This window comes from Elephas maximus, chromosome 11, assembly GCF_024166365.1.
Source record: "Elephas maximus indicus isolate mEleMax1 chromosome 11, mEleMax1 primary haplotype, whole genome shotgun sequence".
Lineage (NCBI taxonomy): Eukaryota > Metazoa > Chordata > Mammalia > Proboscidea > Elephantidae > Elephas > Elephas maximus.
In genome coordinates, this window is record NC_064829.1 from 94405675 (window position 1) to 94427696 (window position 22022).

Sequence of the window (22022 nt, forward strand, 5' to 3'; positions counted from 1 at the left end):
CTCTGTCGTAAGTTGGTTCTAAAGGAAGTCAAATACCTTTTTTTTTTTTTTTTAGCTTTCATTATTATTGATATCTTTATAAATCTGAACTTTATTTGTCTTTGGGGGTTGGAAACATTACATATAAACTTACAGATATATTTTAATACATTCATACATACCGTACCCAAGCCATGGTATTTTTAATCGCATCATATGCATGCAAAGGCTGGACAATGAATAGGGAACACCGAAGAATTGACGCCTTTGAATTGTGGTGTTGGCGAAGAATATTGAATATACCATGAACTGCCAAAAGAACAAACAAATCTGTCTTGGAAGAAGTACAACCAGAATGCTCCTTAGAAGCAAGGATGGCGAGACTGCGTCTTACATACTTTGGACCTGTCAGGAGGGATCATTCCCTGGAGAAGGACATCATGCTTGGTAAAGTACAGGGTCAGCGGAAAAGGGGAAGATCCTCAACGAGATGGATTGACACAGTGTCTGCAACAATGGGCTCAAGCATAACAATGATTGTGAGCATGGTACAGGACTGGGCAGTGTTTCATTCTGTGGCACATAGGGTCGCTATGAGATGAAAGCGACTCGATGGCACCTAACAACAACAACATACATACATTAAAAAATACATAAATCATAAACATTTACTCTGACAAGGAATAAGAGTTGGACAACATTGACACAGACTTCATCATATACCAGGCCATAGCCTGCTATGCGGCAACGTTTTGAACAGTGTGAATCATAAATTGAACATCTGAGAGTGATCATCTGAGAATAACATAAGCAAGTTTCTTGCTGCAACATTGTATATAGTACATTTTGCTAACAATAAGATGTACAGAAAAAAAAAATGGTCATAAGAGCAGTTCATCCTGACTCGAATATGTTGTAAGTTGGGGACTACCTATATATGTAAATAGGCTTTTTATCCAAAAGAACTTCACTTCATCAAAGAGTTTTGACTTAGAGAAATTTTCCAGATGTATGGACTTCAGTTTACCACATACTTCATACTAGATGTTAATTCACAGGTCATGCCTTACAAATTATTGAGAAATGAAGCTTTGGGAAACATGAAGTTTTTGTTATTGTTAGGTACTTTACAGTCAGTTCCGAATCAGAGGGACCCCATGCAAAACAGAGAGAAACACTGCCTGGTTCTGTGCCATCCTCAAAATCGCTGCTACACTTAAGCCCATTGTTGCAGCCGCTGTGTCAATCCATCCCGTTGAGGGTCTTCCTATTTTTCGCTGACCCTCTACTTTACTAAGCATGATGTCCTTCTCAAGGTACTGTTCCCTCCTAATAATATGTCCAATGTATGTGAGACAACGTCTCCGTATCCTTGCTTCTAAGGAGTATTATGACTGTACTTCTTCCAAGACAGAATTGTTTGTTCTTCTGGCAGTCCGTGGTATGTATGTTCAATATTCTTTGGCAATGCCATAATTCAAAGGCACCAATTTTTCTTCCATCTTCCTTATTCATTGTCCAGCTTTCACGTGCATATGAGGTGACTGAAAACACCATTGCTTGGGTCAGCCACACCTTAGTCCTCACAGTGATATCTTTGCTTTTTAACACTTTAAAGAGGTCTTTCACAGCAGATTTCTTGACTGCTGCTTCCATGAATGATGATTGTGGATTCAAGTAAAATTAAATCCTTGACAATTTCAGTGTTTTCTCCGTTTATCATGACGTTGCTTATTGGTCCAGTTGTAAGGATTTTTGTTTCCTTTATGTTGCGGTGCAATCCATACTGAAGGCTGTGGTCGTTGATCTTCATCAGTAAGTGCTTCAAATCCTCTTCCACTTTCAGCAAGCAAGCCTGTGTCATCTGCAAAATGCAGGTTGTTAAAGAGCCTTCCCACAATCCTGATGCCACATTCTTCTTCATGTAGTCCAGCTTGTCAGATTATTTGCTCAGCATACAGATTGAATAGTTATGGTGAAAGGATACAACCCTGACATACACCTTCCTAGACTTTAAACCATGCAGTATTCCCTTGTTCTGTTTGAATGACTGCCTCTTGGTCTATGTACAGGTTCCTCCTGAGCAAATTAAGTGTTCTGGAATTCCCATTCTTCTCAAGGTTATCCATAATGTGTTATGATCCACACAGTCATGATTGCCTTTGCATAGTAAATAAGACACAAGTAAACATCTTTCTGGTATTCTCTGCTTTTGGCCAAGATCCATCTGATATCAGCAAAGATATCCCTTGTTCCACATCCTCTTCTGAATCTGGCTTGAATTTCTGGCAGTTCTTTGTCAAACTATGGCTGTAACTGCTTCTGAATGATCTTCGGCAAAATTTTACTTGTGTGTGATATTAATGATATTGTTCAATAACGTCCACATTCTGTGGGATCTCCTTTTGTTGAGGTTTGAATTGTGTTCTCCCAAAATGTGTGCCAATGATTCCCAGTGTTAAGTGATTTCCAACATTTTGTCATGTAATGTGATTTTCCTATGCCTTTTTTTGTTTTTTACCATTGCCTTCAGTTCAGCTTAAACTTCTTCCTCCAGTACCATTGGCTCTGGATCATATGCTACCTCCTGAAATGGCTGAACGCTGACCAATTCTTTTTGGTACAGTGACTCTGTGTATTCCTTCCATCTTTTTTGATGCTTCCTGCGTTGTTTAATATTTTCCTGTAGAATCCTTTAATATTGCAACTCAAAGCTTGAATTTTTCTTCAGCTCTTTCAGCTTGAGAAATGCCAAGCATGTTCTTCCCTTTTAGTTTCCTAACTCTGGGTGTTTGCACATGCCATCATGACACATTACTTGTCTTCTCTAGCTGCCCTTTGAAATTGTTCAGTTCTTTTACTTCATCATTTCTTTCATTCGCTTTAGCTATTCTACATTCAAGAACAAGTTTCAGAGTCTCTTCTAATGTCCGTTTTGGTCTTTTCTTTCTTTTTAATGACTTCTTCCTTTCTTCATATATGGTGTCCTTGATGTCATTCCACAATTCGTCTGGTCTTCGGTCATTAGTGCTCAATGTGTCAAATGTATCATTGAGATAGTCTCTAAATTCAGGTGGGATATACTCAAGGTCTTACATTGACTCTTGTGGACTTGTTATAATTTTCTTCAGTTTCAACTTGAACTTGCATATGAGCAATTGATGGTCTGTTTTGAAGTCAGCCACTGGTCTTGTTCTGACAGATGATATTGAGCTTTTTCATTGTCTCCTTCCACAGATGTAGTCCATTTGATACCCGTGTATTCCATCCAGTGAGGTCCACGTGTATAGTCATCATTTATGTTGTTGAAAGAAGGCATTTGCAATAAATAAGTCATTGGTCTTGCAAAATTCTATCATGCAATCTCTGGCATTGTTTCTATCACCAAAGCCATATTTTCCACCTACCAATCCTTTTTGTTTCCAACTTTTGCTTTCCAATCACCAGTAATTATCAATGTATCTTGATTGCATGTTTGATCAATTTCAGACTGCAGAAGTTGGTAAAAATCTTTAGTTTCTCCATCTTTGGCCTTAGTGGTTGGCACATAAATTTGAATAGCAGTCGTATTAATTGGTCTTCCTTGTAGGCATGTTGAGATTATCCTATTACTAACAGAGTTGTACTTCAGGATAGATCTTGAAATGTTCTTTTTGATGATGAGTGCAATGCCATTCCTCTTCAATTTGTCATTCCTGGCATAGTAGACCATATGATTCTCTGATTCATAATGGCCAATACCAGTCCATTTCAGCTCACATATTCCTAGGATATCAGTCTTTATGCATTCCATTTCATTTTTGATGATTTCCAGTATTCCTAGGTTCATACTTCGTACATTCCATCTTCCTGTTATTTATGGATGTTTGCAGCTGTTTCTTCCATTTTGAGTCATGCCACATCAGCAAATGAATGTCCTGAAAGCTTGACTCCATCCATGTCATTAAGGCTGACTCTACTTTGAAGAGACAACTCTTCCCCAGAGTTTTTTCCAACCTCAGGGGCTCATCTTCTGGCAGTATATCAGACTATGTTCTGCTGTTATAAGGTTTTTACTGGCTAAATTTTCAGAAGTAGAGTGCCAAGTCCTTCCCCTTAGTTTATCTTAGTCTGGAAGCTCAGCTGCAACCTGTCCACCATAGGTGACCCTGCCGCTACTTGTAATACCAGTGGCATAGCTTTCAGCATCACAGCAACACACAAGCCATCCAGTAGGACAAATTGACAGATGCATGGGAGATTGGAAACTTGATAATCTACTTTTACTTTCTTTAAGGTTTGTATAAAGAAGAATAGGCCTACCTATCAAATTCTTTTAGAAATATTGTAGAATTATTCTTTATTTGAAATGGAATACAAATGCATTTTACAGGCTTTGTTATTCAGACCAGAGAGAATATTTCAAAACATAAATCAAAGAAAATATATAAAATAGATACAAATTTTTAAGCTAAATATATGCTTTCTAGTTACTCTCACAATAAACGTCAAGTAAATTTGAAATTATAGAAATGAAAGATTTAAGCAAAATACGATGTTGCCCAAATTTAGCTTAGTGGTACTTGAGTTCATTATTCACCTCAAGTTTTGAATAAAATTGAGAAATACAACATAATTTATATCTATTTTTAAAAGTTATTGGTTTAAAAAAAAAAAAGCTATTGTGGTTTTTAAGCAACAGTTGGTGACCTAAATACCACATGCCTTAGCCCTCCAGGCCACACACCCCATGAAATGAACCTCTGGGCAACTGAGCACAGGGTTGAGTTTCTGCCTACAGGGTGCATGAGGGAGAGAAATGAAAATAATATTCAGTGTGGGGTCAGGATGGAATTGTACATTTGCACAGGCACAGTTTTGCATTTCACCTTTTAATCTGCATCCCCTATACAGACAACTGCGTTAAGAGCTAAGGCTGCAAACCAAAAAAAGGTCGGCAATTCCAAGCCACCACCCGCTCCTTGGAAATCTTTTGGGACACTCCGTCCTGTAGAGTCACTGTGAGTCGGTATCGACTGGACAGCAATGAGTATACAGACAACTCCAGCCCTTCTTAATTAAAACGCTTAGATTAAATTCCAATTTCTGAAGACATTACTCATCCAACCCGTTCCAAATATCGACCCCCTCACCGAGGTCTCAGGGCCCTGACCCCTGAGTCGCCACCACCTCACCCAATCCAAAAAATTCGATGGACTTAAACCCCTTTTATCATGAGGAAAATATTGCAGCTTCCAAAGTAAAATATAAAGCCCACACGACTCATCTTTTATTAGTACCTTAAACCCTCTGAAACACTAATTTAAAATATGCAGAAAGTAACGCTTCTCCACGCCATACTAAAGACATTCAGCAGTTTCCAAACCTGGGAAAAAATGTCTCGGAATCTAAGCCAGAAGCCCTGGTGGCTTAGTGGTTGAGCGCTCAGCTGCTAACAGGAAGGTGGGCTGTTTCCTCCAGGAGACAAACATGTTGCAGTCTGCTTCTGTAAAGATTACAGCCTTGGAAACCCTATGGGGGCAGTTCTTCCCTGTCCTATAGGGTCACTATGAGTCCAGTCAATTCGATGACAAAAACTCAGGTGGAGGGAAGCCCAGCGCCTGTCCACTGAGGCTCGGTCCCTCCCGAGCTGGCCTGTCTACTCGCCCCGCCCCTTACGCTTTGGCCCCGCCCCACGCCGTTGCGTCACTAAACGCCACGCGCCTGCGCGGTTTACGGCAGGGGAAGAAGCGGGTTGTCTGGAGTGTCACAGTGAGGTGAGCTTCCGACTTTCTGGTTTAAATCTGCATTTCGTGGTCCCGGGCTTCCACTTGCGTGCCCGGGGGGTGCTGCGGACGTTAGAGCCCCCGCACCCGCCCATCCCACCACTGGAGATGCCGGCGCTGTCGTGAGACGTTCCGAGTCCCGGTCGCTCCGCCGCCGGCCGCGGATTCGCGTTCGTTTTGCTGTAAAATCGCACTGAAGAGGGTCCCCGCCCCGGGCTTTCTGCCCTCGGGCCCTGCAGGCGCCGCCTGCCGCGTCGTCTTCCTGCTTAAACCGTCCCCTGGCCCCCGCCCGCCTGCGCCGAGTCCGGTCCTCACCGGGGGTCTCTGGCGACATCCCGTCCCTTCCCCCCTTGTGTCGCCCCTGGAGGGCAGCGCGGGTCGCCCGTCCTCTCCTGGCCCTGGGACTCTGAGACCCCATTCCATCCCGAGACCCCGACCACGCGTCTTCTTACATGTAAAGCCCACTTAGTTGCCCTCCTGTCCGCAGTTTACTGCCGGCACATCCCGCTCTGCCGCTGGGCCTCTCTTCCCGGCCTCTCGCCACCGACTCAGCGGCTGGTCCCCTTTGTCCCGTTCTGTTGCTGGGCCTCTCTGTGCCTCTCCCCTAGTCTCTCTCTCACCCTCTACTCCCCCTTCCCCCCCTCCCCAAAGCCTACCGTGCTATCCCCAGTGTTACAGCTGCCTTGACCTGTATTGCAGTTCTTTTGGAGGTTCCCTGCACCCCTCTCTCCTCTTACCTCTCTCAAAATCACTGTGGGTTTAGCTGCTTATATAAGCAAGTTCCTTACCAATTTTAAGGCATGGCCTTCCCAGGAGAACCGCAAACTGACCAATCCCACAAATCACTCAGTCCTAGTGGGTGGTTTTACCATCTCCATTCGCATTTGGAGCCCTGGTTGCTCAGTTGTTAAGAGCTACGGTTGCTAACTAAAAGGTCGGCAGTTTGAATCCACCAGCTGCTCCTTGGAAACCCTATGGAGCAGTTGTACTCTGTCCGGTAGGGTCACTGTGAGTCCAAATGGACTGATGGCAACGGGTTTGGTTTTTTTCTTTTTTTACATAACAAATTGACCAATTCCTGCAAGGTGCATAAAACAGACAGGGCAGACTGTTGCCCAATCAATCATTTTTGGCTGAATAATAAACCCAAGGCAATATGTAAATAGAAAACTACTGCACTGCACATGGTTTCCACAATTCTTTTGGGATATGGGCAAAAAAACTTCTTGCAGACCTGGGCCCTTCCTGACCTGCTATCCCAGGGCCTGTCTGACTTCATGCCCTTCTTGTCTCCTTGTTCAGTTACTCTGCTGGAGCCATCAGGCCTCTTTCCCTCCTTCTGGGGCCAGAATCCCTAACTCCTCAGGACTTCCACATGGCTAGTTTCTCTGCCTGTAACTCTGTGGTCCCTCACATGCATGTGGCAAATACCCTCCCTCCCTCAGCTTTTTGTTCTGATATCACATTCCCAGGGTTATCTTCTCTGGCCACTATTTAACATTCCAGCCACACCCTCACCCCCATCCCTGGCCCATAATGCCTGCTCTGCATTTTTCTCTCTGCTCCTGCCCCTTGCAGTTACTGAATCCAGGTGACAGCATGGCCCTACGGGAGAGTAGAGTCACAGGTGGAAGGTGTGCTGGGTCTGGCTCCTCTGAGAGGGCTCACCCCTGGTTGCACCCTAGATTGCTGAGGCATTTTGCAAATACGTGGCTAGTTCCCCCTCCTGCCCTCTAGGGAGTCCCTGTCAAAATAGTCTAGGTATGGCCCACCCTCAAGAATAATTACAAGTGCTCCAGTTTTGAGCGCCAAGGCTTTGGGTCTGAGACCAGTCCCTGTTCTGTGGGGAGGAGGGAGGGGCTCTGTCGTGCTTGGCTTTGGTATCTGGACCAGGTCTGTGATATGAAGAGGAGGTCACCCCAGCCCAGATACCCCTGCTGCAGCACAGTGTGAGCTTCACCAGGAGAGGATGATAAACTCACCTGTTGGTCTCCATGTAGGAGTTTGTTGTCTCTGAGTCCCTCCTGGGACAGTGGGCAGCAGGGACCGTCTTTCCCCCTGGTGAGGTCCTCCCTGTGTGTGTAATTGTGACATGGGAATAGGGGTCTGTTCATTCTAAGTATTTAACAGCGCATTGTTGACATTCAGGATTGCCATCTCGAGACTGATCTTGCCTGAGAATGAAGCTGGGAGGAGGAGGAAAAAAGAAGGTGTCTGGAATGGCTCTTTCCCAAGTAGGTCATATTCTCGGTTAGTGACTTTGTCCTCTCCTTCCCAAAATGCTGTGCTGAGAAATCTTTCATCTTCTCTGATGTGTCCTGCCTGACATGTTTGCTCCTACTCACTCAGGGCCTTCCCTCAGTCCCCTTTCAATTCCACACAGATTCCATCTCACCCTGTCCCAGTGACATGGGACTTATGAAGAGGTTCCATTTGGGGAACATCATGGGAAGTACTTCACAGCAGGCCTAAGGTGGGAGATGGGGAGTGGGCCCATGGGGAAAGTGATTGTGGGCAGTAGAGAGGGGTTATGACCCGCATCCCCTTGCTCTGTCAGCTCTCTGGCCCAGCATTAAAGCAAATGCACATTTATGTGCGGTATTAGTCTGCAGGAACAGTTGGAAATTCTGGAAAAGAAGACTCACAATGGGAAACCTACTCTGACTTACTTTATAATACATTGGAAGCTAAGCAAGCGAACCTGCGTTACTGGTTCCAAAATATTAATGATTTGAAATGGAATGGAAAGTTCAGTAACAGAAATCAGGGATAGAGGATGCTTTAGTCCATAATCAGTTTTGAAGTATGGAATCAACCTGAATGTCTAACAGCAGGAAGCTCTTTAAATCATTCACATTTGCTGAAAATCACATCCCAGTTCTCCCTTCCCTGATACCAAGTGTGTTGATCAGTGCAAATGAATCTCTTATCAGTTTTGTTCACCTCTGTTTCACTTTTTTTCTGACACCAGCTGTATACGTAGCACTTACTCCTCTGACCCTAACCACCTGGAGCGAGGCCAGATCTCACAAATAAAGGACACAGTTCTCCAGACTGCCACGTCTGCCCCAAACTTCAGATGCCAGTCAGAAACCCGGGGACCTCTGTGGGCTCCCTCACTTCTGATCTGCTCGCTACAAGTTTGAGGATTCTCTTTACCATCCTCAGGATATCAGCCGTATCTCAGGGGGGCTCAGCTTCCCTCACTCCTGACCTGCTGGCTCCTACTACTCCCTTGGGTTCGATAATTTGCTAGAATGACTCACAGAACTCACAGAAAATGCCATACTTATGATTGCTGCTTTCTTATAAGTACAAGTCAGGATCAAAATAAAGAAGAATAAAAAAGGAAAGCCGGGAGGGTCTTTAAATATTCTTATTTCAGTTACTTTAAATGTTTGCATGTGTGTATGAATGCAAGCTTATATGTACAAGACTGGTTTTTGTAAAACATCATTTAATAAGTAATTTATATTTTTTTAACACTTGAAAATGTGTCTTAAATATTTTCAACGGCCTTAAATTTTTGTAAACTATGTTAACAAGTTAATAGTATGAAGAATAGCAACTCGTGTGTGCATGCATGTACATGCATATTTAATGACCCTCTATCCAATTCTGTGTTACTGGCTTTTACCTTCTTTCAGATTTTCTGTTTGGAATCCCTCTGTCACCATCCTTTTAATCCTGTATCAGTTATTTCACTGGTGGGTTGTTTGGATTCATTTCTAAAGCTCGTCCACCTGGGTCTGGCTTTGCCACTGATTGGCTCTTTCACCTGAGGAGAGTTTTTTGAGAGTGTCTGTGACACAGTTGTCTCCCCTGTAAAGCAAGAACACATCTATTTCTCATAGGTGTTATGTTGTTATATATGAGTTAATTCATGTCAAGCCTTTAGGATACAACTTAGCAAATGGTAAGCGTCCAAAAATTTGTAGCTTTTGCAATTGTCTTCATCACCACAATTTTTCTATTCTGAGTTTCTTTAATGCCACTTTGTCATCCCTAAAGATGCCACTCCTGCTGTAGCTCAGCTGAGAAGCTGAATGTCACTTGGTGTGCACAACATCAGATCGAGTGCTTCTACGTAGACCACCCTGTGGGAGTTCTTTTCATTTGCATATTTATTGTCCACAAAAATGAAATCCCCGGAGATTTAATGGATTTCATATCCTCTGCTGGAAAAGTCTAGTAAAACACAGTTAGGGACATACAAGTTGCTCAGCATTATCTTACGCTGACTGGTCAAAAGTCTCACATCAATTGAATTGATATGCATACCTTTCTTATTTTATCATTTTGTGTGAAAATAAGAACTCTCCCTTGTCCACTTGGTGAGATGTGTTTCTCATTTCAGGGACTATTGACATTCAGGGACGTGGCCATAGAATTCTCTCAGGAGGAGTGGGCATGCTTGGACCCTGCTCAGAAGGCTCTGTACAGGGACGTGATGTTGGAGAACTACAGGAACCTGGTCTCCCTGGGTGAGTATAACCTCCCTCCGGAAGTCGGGATCTGCCCTTGTATATCTTTGCATTTTCCCTTATGAGTTTCTTGTAAGCCTTTCCTCTGCTTGATGTAGCTTGGAATCTGTGTTCTTAAGGCAGAGATTGAGGTTGTTTCAGAAATCAAAACTTCATGATGACCTTCGGATGATCTGCTCAGTTCACACTATGTCATTCCTGGTTCCAGGCCGTAAGTAACCACACAAGCTTATAACCAACTTTTAATATATCTAATTCTCTGGCTGGAAACCCTGGTGGCGTAGTGGTTAAGTGCTACGGCTGCTAACCAAGAGGTCAGCAGTTCGAATCTGCCAGGCGCTCCTTGGAAACTCTATGGGGCAGTTCTACTCTGTCCTATAGGGTTGCTATGAGTCGGCACTGACTCAACGGCAGTGGGTTTTTGGTTTTTTGGAATTCTTTGGCTTTACTTCTGTGCTTTTGTTTGAATACTTGTTGCAGAGGGCTTGATATCTGCTTAATTAATGCATTCCTTAAGCATTAAGAAGGAGGTAACCGTGGATGAATTTCTGGAATACTTTTGTCGAGACATCTGTGACGTCCTAAGCTTACAAACAGCTTGGATAGTACTCTGCAAAAGCTACCTTAACATCATGTTCCTTTATTCATATAAGCAGGAATCTATCCTTCTGAGGGAAACCCTGGTGGCATCGTGGTTAAGTGCTATGGCTGCTAACCAAGAGGTCGGCAGTTCAGATCTGCCAGGCATTTCTTGGAAATTCTATGGGGCAGTTCTACTCTGTCCTATAGGGTCGCTCTGAGTCGGAATTGACCTGATGGCAACGGGTTTGGTTTTGGTTTTTTGGATCCTTCTGAGATGAATATTATCTCCATTTCGAAGAAAGGGACAGAGCTCTGGACTATGGAGAATAAGATGAAAATTGGAAAAATCCCAGGTAGCTGGGAATGTATCAAGGTGTTAACAAATGGTCAGATGTGTAAGAGGTCAGATGGTTATAGAAGAAAACCCTCCATTAAAGATTGTTCGGCAAAACTCTCCCCAAATGAGAAAACACAAGTTTATTTCTTGTGAGCTCTCAAAGGGAATTTTTTCATCCCCACTCTTCCCCGTCCCTCATTTTTCACTCTCTTCAGACGTGTGAAGTTCATCCTCCAGTGGTGTTCCAACTCAAGGAAAGACAAAGGTGCAGTCTTTATTATGACCCACGGCACACTATTACGTGGTCCCTGTAAGGCTTTGGTGCCAAGGCTCTGAGAGGGCTGTTTCAAAGATGTCCTTTCACCCCTTGGCTTCTCCTTCTGTACTTGATTTCATCTCATCCTCAGTCTTAGTTCATATAGGTCAGAGCTGAGGGCTCCATCATCCTGAATCACCTATCCAGGTTCCATTCTCATTCCATGTACTTGGGAGACCTCAGGAGATGGTAAAACATTGCCAGCTCTTCCGTTGCAGATGAGCTCTAGGATATTGCACAAGACTTTCTCAAGACCTCTCTGTCTGTTCAGACCCTCAGTCAGTTCTTCTCTTTTGATTTTCTATACTATTTAAGGAGTGTATGTGATAAGAGAGTGGGTCAGATAGTCTGAGATTTTTACTCAGCAGTACTGTAAAGGCAATAGACAGATACTCTTTTAAAACCCCCGTCCTACATGGCAGCCATTTCTCTTTGTCTTTCAGATTCTAAGCCTGAATTCTTTGGGCAGAGCACACAGCTCCTTCTCAAGGACCCTACCAATTCTGACAGCCTTACTTTACTTGCAGTTTTTGTACTTTTCACTTTCTTTCAGCTCTCCACGTAGACTAGGAATCTTGAAAAACCTTGGCTCTTCTTGTCAATTGCATTCTTTTCAGTTTGTGTGATTTTTCCTCTGAAACTTGCTTTTGAAGTACATGTTTCTAGATTCTGAAATTCCACCCTGTTTTTCTGCTGTGATACCCTACCTTTAGGTGATGGACAGTTTGAGGTGAACTTCCCCAGAGTGGGGGCTTACTGGGTACAGTTGTTGTTGTTAGGTGCCATTGAGTCGGTTCTGACTCACAGCGACCCTATGCACAGCAGAACGAAACACTGCCTGGTCCTGCACCATCCCCACAATCGCTGTTATGTTTGAGTTCATTGTTGCAGCCACTGTGTCAATCCACCTCCTTGAGGGTCTTCCTCTTTTCCGCTGACCCTGTACTCTGCCAAGCATGATGTCCTTCTCCAGGGACTGATCCCTCCTGACAACATGTCCAAAGTATGTAAGACGCAGTCTCACCATCCTTGCTTCTAAGAAGCATTCCGGTTGTACTTCTTCTAAGACAGATTTATTTGTTCTTTTTGCAGTCCATGATATATTCAGTGTTCTTTGCCAACACCACAATTCAAAGGCATCAATTCTTCTTTGGTCTCGCTTATTCGTTGTGTCGCTCTCACAGACATATGATGCAATTGAAAATACCATGGCTTGGGTCAGGCACACCTTAGTCTTCAAGGTGACATCTTCGCTCTTCAACACTTTAAAGAGGTCCTTTGCAGCAGATTTACCCAGTGCTATCCGTCTTTTGATTTCTTGCCTGCTGCTTCCATGGCTGTTAATTGTGGATCCAAGTAAAATGAAATCCTTGACAACTTCAATCTTTTCTCCATTTATCGTGATGTTGCTCATTGGTCCAGTTGTGAGGATTTTTGTTTTCTTTATGTTGAGGTGCAATCCATACTGAAGGCTGTGGTCTTTGATCTTCTTTAGTAAATGCTTCAAGTCCTTTTCACTTTCAGCAAGCAAGGTTGTGTCATATGCATAACGCAGGTTGTTCACGAGTCTTCCTCTAATCCTGATGCCCCGTTCTTCTTCATATAGTCCAGCTTCTCGCTTTATTTGCTCAGCATACAAATTGAATAGGTATGGTGAAAGAATACAACCCTGATGCACTCCTTTCCCGACTTTAAACCACTCAGTATCTCCTTGTTCTGTCCAAACAACTGCCTCTTGATCTATGTAAAGGTTCTTCAGACCATCTGAAGAATGGATTTGACGCATTGAACACTAGTGACCGAAGACCAGACGAGTTGTGGAAGGACGTCATACGTGAAGAAAGCAAGAGGTCATTGAAAAGACAGGAAAGAAAGAAAAGACCACGATGGATGTCAGAGGAGACTCTGAAACTTGCTCTCAAATGTCGATCAGCTAAAGCAAAAGGAAGAATTGATGAAGTAAAAGAACTGAACAGAAGATTTCAAAGGGTGGCTTGAGAAGACAAAGTAAAGTATTATAATGACGTGCAAAGAGCTGGAGATGGAAAACCAAAAGTGGAGAACACGCTCAGCATTTCTCAAGCTGAAAGAACTGAAGAAAAAATTCAAGCCTCAAGTTGCAATAGTAAAGGATTCTATGGGGAAAATATTAGACGACACAGGAAGCATCAAAAGAAGATGGAAGGAATGCACAGAGTCATTATACCAAAAAGAATTAGTCGATGTTCAACCATTTCAAGAGGTAGCATATGATCGGGGAACTGATGGTACTGAAGGAAGAAGTCCAAGCTGCTCTGAAGGCATTGGCGAAAAACAAGGTTCCAGGAATTGACAGAATATCAATTGAGATGTTTCAACAAGCAGATGCAGTGCTGGAGGTGCTCACTTGTCTATGCCAAGAAATATGGAAGAGAGCTTCCTGGCCAACTGACTGGAAGAGATCCATGTTTATTCCTATTCCCAAGAACGGTGATCCAACTAAATGTGGAAATTATAGAACGATATCATTAATATCACACGCAAGCAACTCTTTCATTCATCTTGCACTTTCATATTTTATGAATGAACTTGTTTTTTATTTATTTAATCATCGGTTACGTATTTTTCATGATACTCTCAGTGTTCTGTATTTCACATCTGCAGTTTGTGGGGCTGTGGGATTGAAGAATAAGCATTCTTTCATCTGTTTTGCAAGAAGATTTCCTAGGTGAGGATTGAATTCATGAGTCACCATCCATTTCCCCAAAACCTATGAAACCTCCAGAATTTTATTTAAACATAGTCTTACTTATTCCTTTTACTTTTGTTTCACTAGCAGACTTAGTACCTACTCTCAAAGTTCACTTTTTCCTCTTAAATTAATTGAATTTTTATATTAGGAATTTTGAGCATCTTCAGAATATACTTTTTCTGTTAACTCTCTTAATCTGAGAGTTACCACAGAATCGACATGCCATAACTTGTTATATAAAGTACTTTGCTTTTTCTATTGTGTATTGTAAATTCTATAAACATAGCTTGTTGGGTTTTGTTTACATTTTAATGAGTTTTGGTTTTTACTACAAATGCTTTTTTATTTTTGCTGTCTGTATTTATCATAGAAACCCTGGTGGCATAGTGGTTAAGAGCTATGGCTGCTCACCAAAAGGTGGACAGTTCAAATCCACCAGGCACTCCTTGGAAACCCTACAGGGCAGATATCTTTCATTTTACAAGAAACGTAGCCAATTTTTTGTACTTCATGTACTTCTTTACCATTGTTGCTTATGACACCTGGATTTTCCACAAAACTACCAAAGATTTGGAAATTACATTCTTAAGATTTGAAGGCTGATTTGTTCCCCCTCTTCCTTTAAAGCTAAATTTAGTATAATGTTCACCTATTCCTTGTTGATTCAGAGCTCAGTGCTATCTTGATCTTTTCTGGCCATTTTTGGCTGCTTATGTTGCTGACCACCTCCCCCTGTGCAGCGCATTCCTCGGTAGATCTCTGTGGGATGTCCAGAAACTGCTTCTGCGCTTAACTGCCGTTACGGACACCACTCTTGCTTACAAGCCATTGTGTGCTCTGAGTCGTTTAGTTATATACCTATTACAGACAAATCTGGATTTTCATTCTTTTAATGTTATTTATTTAGCTGAATATAGTATTTAAAAATCAGCTATTCTCAACATATTTTCTCTTTCTCATTCTGTTTCCTCCCTCTGGATTAGAAGCTCTTTTAACAGAGAATTCTTTATAATTCCACACACTGTAATTTTGTATTTTTGTGTTTACTTATTAAGTAACTGCTGGATTTATTATGGTTTATTAGATTGTTTTATGTATTAGTTTTCATTGTGCTTTGCAGATCCTGGTTTTTCAGTATCTATTATGGAATGTGGAGCCCTGGTGGCATAGTGGTTAAGAGCTTGCCTGCTAACCAAAAGGTCGGCGGTTCAAATCCACCAGCCACTCCTTGGAAACCCTATGGGGCAGTTCTACTCTGTCCTTTAGGGTCACTATGAGGTGGAATCAACTCGATGGCAACGTTTTTATTATTATGATAATGATGATGATAATGGAAGATAATTGCCATGCATCAGTTATTATTGCAAACCTGTTTTGCTTGGGTACAGATAGTTTTATAAACAGATGTTCAGAAGAATATTTTGTTATTCTGACAAAAGTGTTTTCTTAAATTCTTCCTGTTTTTATTTGTGCTTTTTCTTGGTTTGTAATATCTTTTTCAGGTTTGCAATATCTTATTCATTAGGTAACTTTTTTTACTTACCGTTAACGTTATGTAGGTCTCTTCTTTAGCATTTGTTTGTGTATAATAATTCTGTATCAATGTACGCTAATATAATACTTGTTTTCATACATGAGGCAGCCACATACCTATGCCAGTTGGTGTGTGCTTTAAGATGGTGGTGAAAAAATACACCTTCTCTCGGAGCTTCCGAGTATTCCCATAGCCCGAGTGGTGTGGTCATAGGGCATCTGAAACTCCACTTCCCTGAGAATGATTAGCAATACATGTAACCAGCCTTTCTTTTGTTTTTTCCCTTCCTTTTAATGATATTTTATTATGTTTTTGGTGAAAGTTTAAATGGTAAATTATGTTCCAGTTTGAAAATTTTTATACACATTGTTCAGTGATAAACATTTTCCACAATGCATCAGCCTTCTCCTTAATTGTGTTTTGGTTCTTCTATTGTAATCATCCTTTCTTTGTTGAGGAGTTATATTTTTTGTGTTCCTAAACATTTGAAGGCTATAGTGGAGAAGTTTTTTAACTCCTCCTTTTAAATATTTCTATTTTTCTGATGTAAAATTATGTTTTTCAATATGAAGTATTTTCCAGCTATTGTTAATAGGAAGCCTATGGTTCTTTATATCTTTTAGATGTCTCTTCTACATGTGTAAGCAAGGAATTGTCACCAAAAGAGATCATTAATAAAGGAGAATTATTCCAGAGAGTGATGTTGGAAAGACATGAAAGCCATTGCACCGAGGATTTTGACTTAAGGCAAGTCAGGGGAAATATGCAAGAGTTTGAGACTCAGTGTGGTGATGATGAAAGGAACAACAAAGGAGTAATGACAACCCATAAAAAAATTCTCACTGATAGAAGAGATCAACACGTAAGAAGAAATGTAGGAAACGAGTACATGATATGTATTGAAAAAAAGGTTGAATTAAGCTTTCATTCAAATCTGACTGAAATGCCGAAATTTCAGTCTGGAGGGGAAATGTATGAATGCGATCAAGTAGAGAACTCTATCAACAGTGATTCTTCAATTACACCACTCCGAAATATTCCTCTTAGTGTGAAAACCAACATTTGTAATGCATGTGGGGACGTTTTCATGCATACTTCATTGCATACACAACACCAGAAAACACACATTAGAGAGGGACCTTATAAATGTAATGAATGTGAGAAGGTCTTTAGCAGCAGGGCAATCTTTACAAATCGTCAGAGAATTCATTCCATGCAGATACCTTATGAATGTAATGAGGGGGCCAAAGCCTTTTACTGTGGCTCAAACTTTACTGAACATCAAAGAATCCATCCTGCAAAGAAGCCGTATAAGTGTAATATATGTGGCAAGGTATTTGGTCAAAAAGGACACCTTGTAGTTCATCTGAGAATTCATACAGGAGAGAAACCTTACAAATGTAATGTATGTTGCAAGTCCTTTTACTGTAGCTCAAACTTAACTAGACATCAGAGAATCCATACTGGTGAGAAACCATATAAATGTAATGTGTGTGGCAAGAACTTTAGTCGACCTTCAGGCCTGACAAATCATCAGAGGATTCATACTGGAGAGAGACCTTACAAGTGTATTGAATGTGGTAAGGCATTTATCCGAAGAACGAAACTTGTGGAACATTGGAGAATCCATTCTGGAGAGAAACCTTACAAATGTAACGAATGTGGGAAGGCTTTTACCCAAAGAGCAAACCTTGTAGAACATCAGAGAATACATTTGATGCAGAGACCTTACAAATGTAATGAGTGTGGCAAAGCCTTTAACTCTGCCTCACACCTCACTAGACATCAGAGAATCCATACTGGAAAGAAACCATATAAATGTAATGTATGTGGCGTGGACTTTAGTCAAAATTCGAATCTTAAAATTCATATGAGAATCCATACGGGAAAAAAAGCTTACAAATGTAATGAATATGACAAAGCTTTTAGCATTCAATCAGTCCTTTGGGGTAATGAGAGAAATCATACTAGAGAGAAAAATTACAAAGGTAAAAAGCAGGTGAAAGCCTTTAATTGTCACCCAAATTTTACTGCACATCAGAGAATCTGTCCTGGAGAAAAACCCCATAAATGTAATACATGTGGCAAGGTCTTTACTCAAGGTAAAAGGCTTACGACTCATTATAAAATTCATATTGTGGAGAAACCGTAACGGCATTATGAATATGGTAAAGCTTTTACCCAAAGATCAGATTTGCAGAGCATCAGACAATTAACGGTAGAGACAAACCTTACCAATGTAATAAGTGGCAAAACCCTTAAATGGGGCTTGGCCCTCACTAAACACCAGAAAATTCATAAGGGAATGAAATCAAATCAAACTACAAGGCAAGATTGTTACTTCAAATTCACAGCTTGCAAACCATCTGAGAATTCGTCCTGGAGAGAAAACTTATATTTGGTATGCTTTTATCACGTGTTCACATGTTTGAGGTCCAGAGAATTCATACTGGAGAGAAATAAGTGTAAACAATGTGGTAAATCACTTTTCTAATTTCACGTTTATTACACATCAGTTTGTACTAGGGAAAAATACGTAGTCTTTAAAGATAAATCAGCGTCAATTGTTACATTCTACAGTGTAATTAAAGGCTGAAATCTCTTCAAGCTCATGAGATGTGTGTCAAAGGAGCAATGATGTGTCTAAACACAATATTTTTGTTCAGTTATTTGAGGTTTCTTGAAAAGGCTATATTACTATTGATAACTTTCTCCCTACGGTTTTAAATCTTGCCTTCATGCCTTCATTGCTGCCCTTTTGCATGTTACCATGATGGTCTCTGGGGAGTGATGAAGGAGGTGAAAGTTCTCCTTCATTAAATGGGGATCATTCATATCAATGTTCCCTGAAAGAACAAGGACCCTGAATGTTAACATACAGTGTTGTTAGTTTCAGTCAAGTCCATTCCAATTCCTGGTGACCTGATGTATGCAGAGTAGAACTGCTGCACAGGGCTTTTGAAGGCTGTGGCCTTTGAGAAGCAAACCAACAGACCTGTCTTCCGAGGTGTCTCCGGGTGGCTTCAAACCACCAACCTATCTGCTAGTAGCGGAACACTTAACTGTTTCTGCCACTCAGGGACTCCCTTTAACATACATTGTGGTGATAATTTGAATAAGAGTATGGGGAGGGGTGAAGAATCGATGTAAAACAATGACTAAGTCATCATGGTAAATGTGTTCAGAGCCACCTTCAACAGAGTGTCCTTGTGAGTTATAGGAAAGGATTATTCTACCAAAAGACCATGAAACAGCAGGCCAAGACATTGAGGGCCTGACATTTTCATGGGAGCAGATCGATAAATTACTAGGACAGTTCGTGTGGTAGAAATACTGGAAGGCTATTGACGATCAACTCATTTGAATTGCAATAGCTACTGTATATCAAAGATGAATGAAAAATTCGTCTTGTTCTTGGAAACTGAAATGAGAGCAATTATTAAAAAAAATCAAAAGAGCCAAAATACAGTGTATATGTGTTGACTTCACGGTGTTTAACCACTAGCGTTGCATTTTGCTACTATTTATTCAGGATGCATCATAGATGTTAAGGTTTCTGGTGCAAACATTTTGCCCTTGGCTATTAACTGAAAGGTTGGTGGTTCAAATCCACTCAGTGATGCCGTGGGAAAAAGGCCTGGAGATCCACTACCGTAAGATTAGAGCCAAAGAAACACTATGGAGTACAGTTCTACTCCAAAGATAGTGGTATTACCATGAGTCAGAATCAATTAATAGCTGCAGGTTTTGTTTTTGTTTTTGTTTTTTTTGGTTATCATAGGTGCTGTTGTCTTAATTAATAAGCTTTAGCTTTTTTTTTTCCTGACCCTGAATGACTCATGTTCCTTCTACCAACAAAGTCGTATCCCACCTCAGTAGATATTTCATGCCAGGCATTAACAATGCACCATTAGACTGTCACACTTAAATGGCATATATAACAACTTCTTTCCATGGTGGAATTAAACAGTATACAATTAGACTGTCTTCATTCTGTCCCTGATTATATAAGTGTCTAATAAAAATACAAAGGAAAACAAGCTGCTGCCATTGCGTGGATTCCGACTCATGGTGACCCCATGTGTTTCATAGTAGGAAGGCATTCTATGGGTTTTCAGTAGCTGTATTATCAAAATTGATTGCCAGGGCTTTGTTCCATGCTGCTGCTGGGTGGATTCAAAGCACTGATACAGACGGAGTTGCTAAAAACTATTGTCAGAGCAGAGTAAATGAAGCTAAAATAGGGTTCAGGTTTGAAATCCATTCTGTGTGAGAAAACTTGTGAAACCAGTTCTGCCTGTTAAGAAAATGTGGGTTTTTTCCTTTTAACCACACCAAAACCTAATGTTGCCAGTTTATTTCCAAGGGGCTTTTATGTAGCTGTGACCACTCTGTGGACTCTTTCTGGTAACTAAGTGGCAACTAACCAACAAAGCACCCATATCACTAAGTAGTAACTGTCTTACCTCACCAAGCACCAATCAGAATTTTGTTAGCTTGTTTCCAAAGCAGCCTTAACCCAAACAACTCATGTCCACGATTTGTTTCCAAATGGTCTTAAAACGAAAGTTGTAACCATCACCAATCAACTTAATGTCAGTAAGTAGGTAACTAGTCAACAAAGCTTTGTAAACTAGTCATTATTAAGGTACCACTTTGTCATTCCACCTTTGAGGATGATGTATCTTTACTTCCTTCTTTAACAATATATTAGCTGCTCCCAAACTCTAATTCAGTGGACTCTGCTAGCCTCCTGTGCCTAGTGCACACTAGCAGAACTCCATTACAATGATTGTCTTTGTCTTGGCTTAATATAAAAATCTCGTAATTAAATTTGAGTCTGGGGTCTTTTTGCCCTACGACAGACACCACAAACCTTTCAGTTAGTAGCCAAGCACAAACAATTTGTGCCACCTTGTCATATTCTGAATTCCTAAACCCAGCTTCTCTGTTCATGGATATGGACTGTATGATCGTATATATACACACCATTTTTTTTTTTTTTTTGTACCTAAATAGGACCTATGACTTGCATTGGCTTTGATTTCCATGTGGTAAAAAGTGCAAATGTATTAAGCATATGGAAAATGTTAGATAATAAATGGAAATATCAAATAAAGGTGAGAATAATTTTATTGTCCTTGGAGTACTCACTGAAATAATTTGAAAAGGTCAATTTAATGAGTTTTCCCCTAAGAGTGAGGATACAGAATGGTAGTTTTCTAGATAAACAAAGTATATACCACCCAAAACGTTTTTATTAACTTCTACTGCTGACCAGTCTACAGGAACAGAATGGGTTTTCTTTTGTTTCTCTAGGACTGCCGTAACAAAATATCACAAACTGGGTGTCTTTAAGCCATTCTCAGTTTTAGAGGCCAGAAGTGCAAAATCAAGGTATCAACAGTTATGGTTCCTTCTGGGTGGACTCTGAGAGGGATTGTGTTGGAGTGCAAGGAACTGTCTAAATTCATGATGGTTAACCAGGATCAGCACAGAGCAGGTTCCTGTGAGGTGGAGGTCAGACACACCTCCACTCTCCAACTTCTTCACGATTTCTGACACCAGTCGTATCCCTTCACAGCGCTCTACTTTCCTGCTGGGTTCTGTAATTCATTACAGTGACCACACAGAATTCACAGACCATACTCAACCTTATGTGGTATTTTAGGTAGTAACAGGCCACAACTCAGGATCAGGAAGCACATAGGCAAGGTTTAGAAGGCTCCCACAAAGTGGAGAGCACGTCCCTCCATTCTTCAGTGCAGGACAGCTTCCAACCAGGACACAATTCACAGGGTCTGTCTGCCAGCAACTGTCACTGTTAGCAAGCTACTCTGCTACTTAGTGGCCCAGCTAATAGTGTAACAGCCCACTCAGCTCTCTTAGCTGCTTTCTGCCATCTGGCCTCTTGCTTAGGGGCCCAGATCATGGTCAGTGTAACACTCTGCTCACTGTGCAAGCCCTCTCAGCATTGCTACTCTGCCACAAGCCTTTTCTAGACCTCTCGCCATCAGCTCTGCGCCCAGACCCCTCCTAGGCCTCTCAGCCACCAGCTTTGCCACCAGGCCCCTTATAGGCCTTGCCGTCTGCCCCGAAGCCAGCTCTTCTTGGTTGTGTTTTTCTCCTTCCCTTCTACCTGTGAAAACGGCATTGTGTCTTCAGACCTCCCTGTCTAACTTCACAAGGGGAAGGAGAGAGAATCAAGATCAAGATCAGCCCAAGGCTGATTCCCGTGAGGTGGATGGAGGTCAGACATTCTTACCAATTCTGACACCAGCTGTCCCTCCCACA

At 41.5% G+C, this 22022-nt stretch overlaps 1 protein-coding gene across 3 annotated transcripts; it reads left to right on the top strand.

The window, feature by feature from the left end:
* The first annotated feature begins 5667 nt into the window (after positions 1-5667).
* Positions 5668-20911, top strand: LOC126085960 (zinc finger protein 501-like). Of its 3 annotated transcripts, XM_049901867.1 has the most exons (4): positions 5668-5735; positions 7893-7978; positions 10102-10228; positions 16352-20909. In XM_049901867.1, exons 2-4 carry the CDS (start codon positions 7925-7927, stop codon positions 17878-17880), a joined length of 1710 nt encoding a protein of 569 aa, XP_049757824.1. In that variant the 5' UTR covers positions 5668-5735; positions 7893-7924; the 3' UTR covers positions 17881-20909. The 3 variants fall into 3 exon arrangements, with proteins under 3 accessions (XP_049757824.1, XP_049757826.1, XP_049757825.1); XM_049901869.1 differs by lacking the exon at positions 5668-5735 and having other exon boundaries at positions 7900-7994; positions 16352-20911; XM_049901868.1 differs by lacking the exons at positions 5668-5735; positions 7893-7978; positions 10102-10228 and adding an exon at positions 10239-10439 and having other exon boundaries at positions 16352-20911.
* Positions 20912-22022: the final 1111 nt, after the last annotated feature.

What these genes read in the sequence shown, in the direction of transcription:
- LOC126085960 (XM_049901867.1), top strand. Translation starts at nt 7,925, where the DNA reads ATGAAGCTGGGAGGAGGAGGAAAAAAGAAGGTGTCTGGAATGGCTCTT. An exon ending in CTGGAATGGCTCTTTCCCAA is followed by an intron (nt 7,979 to 10,101) that starts GTAGGTCATATT and finishes TTCTCATTTCAG; the next exon opens with GGACTATTGACATTCAGGGA. An exon ending in CAGGAACCTGGTCTCCCTGG is followed by an intron (nt 10,229 to 16,351) that starts GTGAGTATAACC and finishes TATATCTTTTAG; the next exon opens with ATGTCTCTTCTACATGTGTA.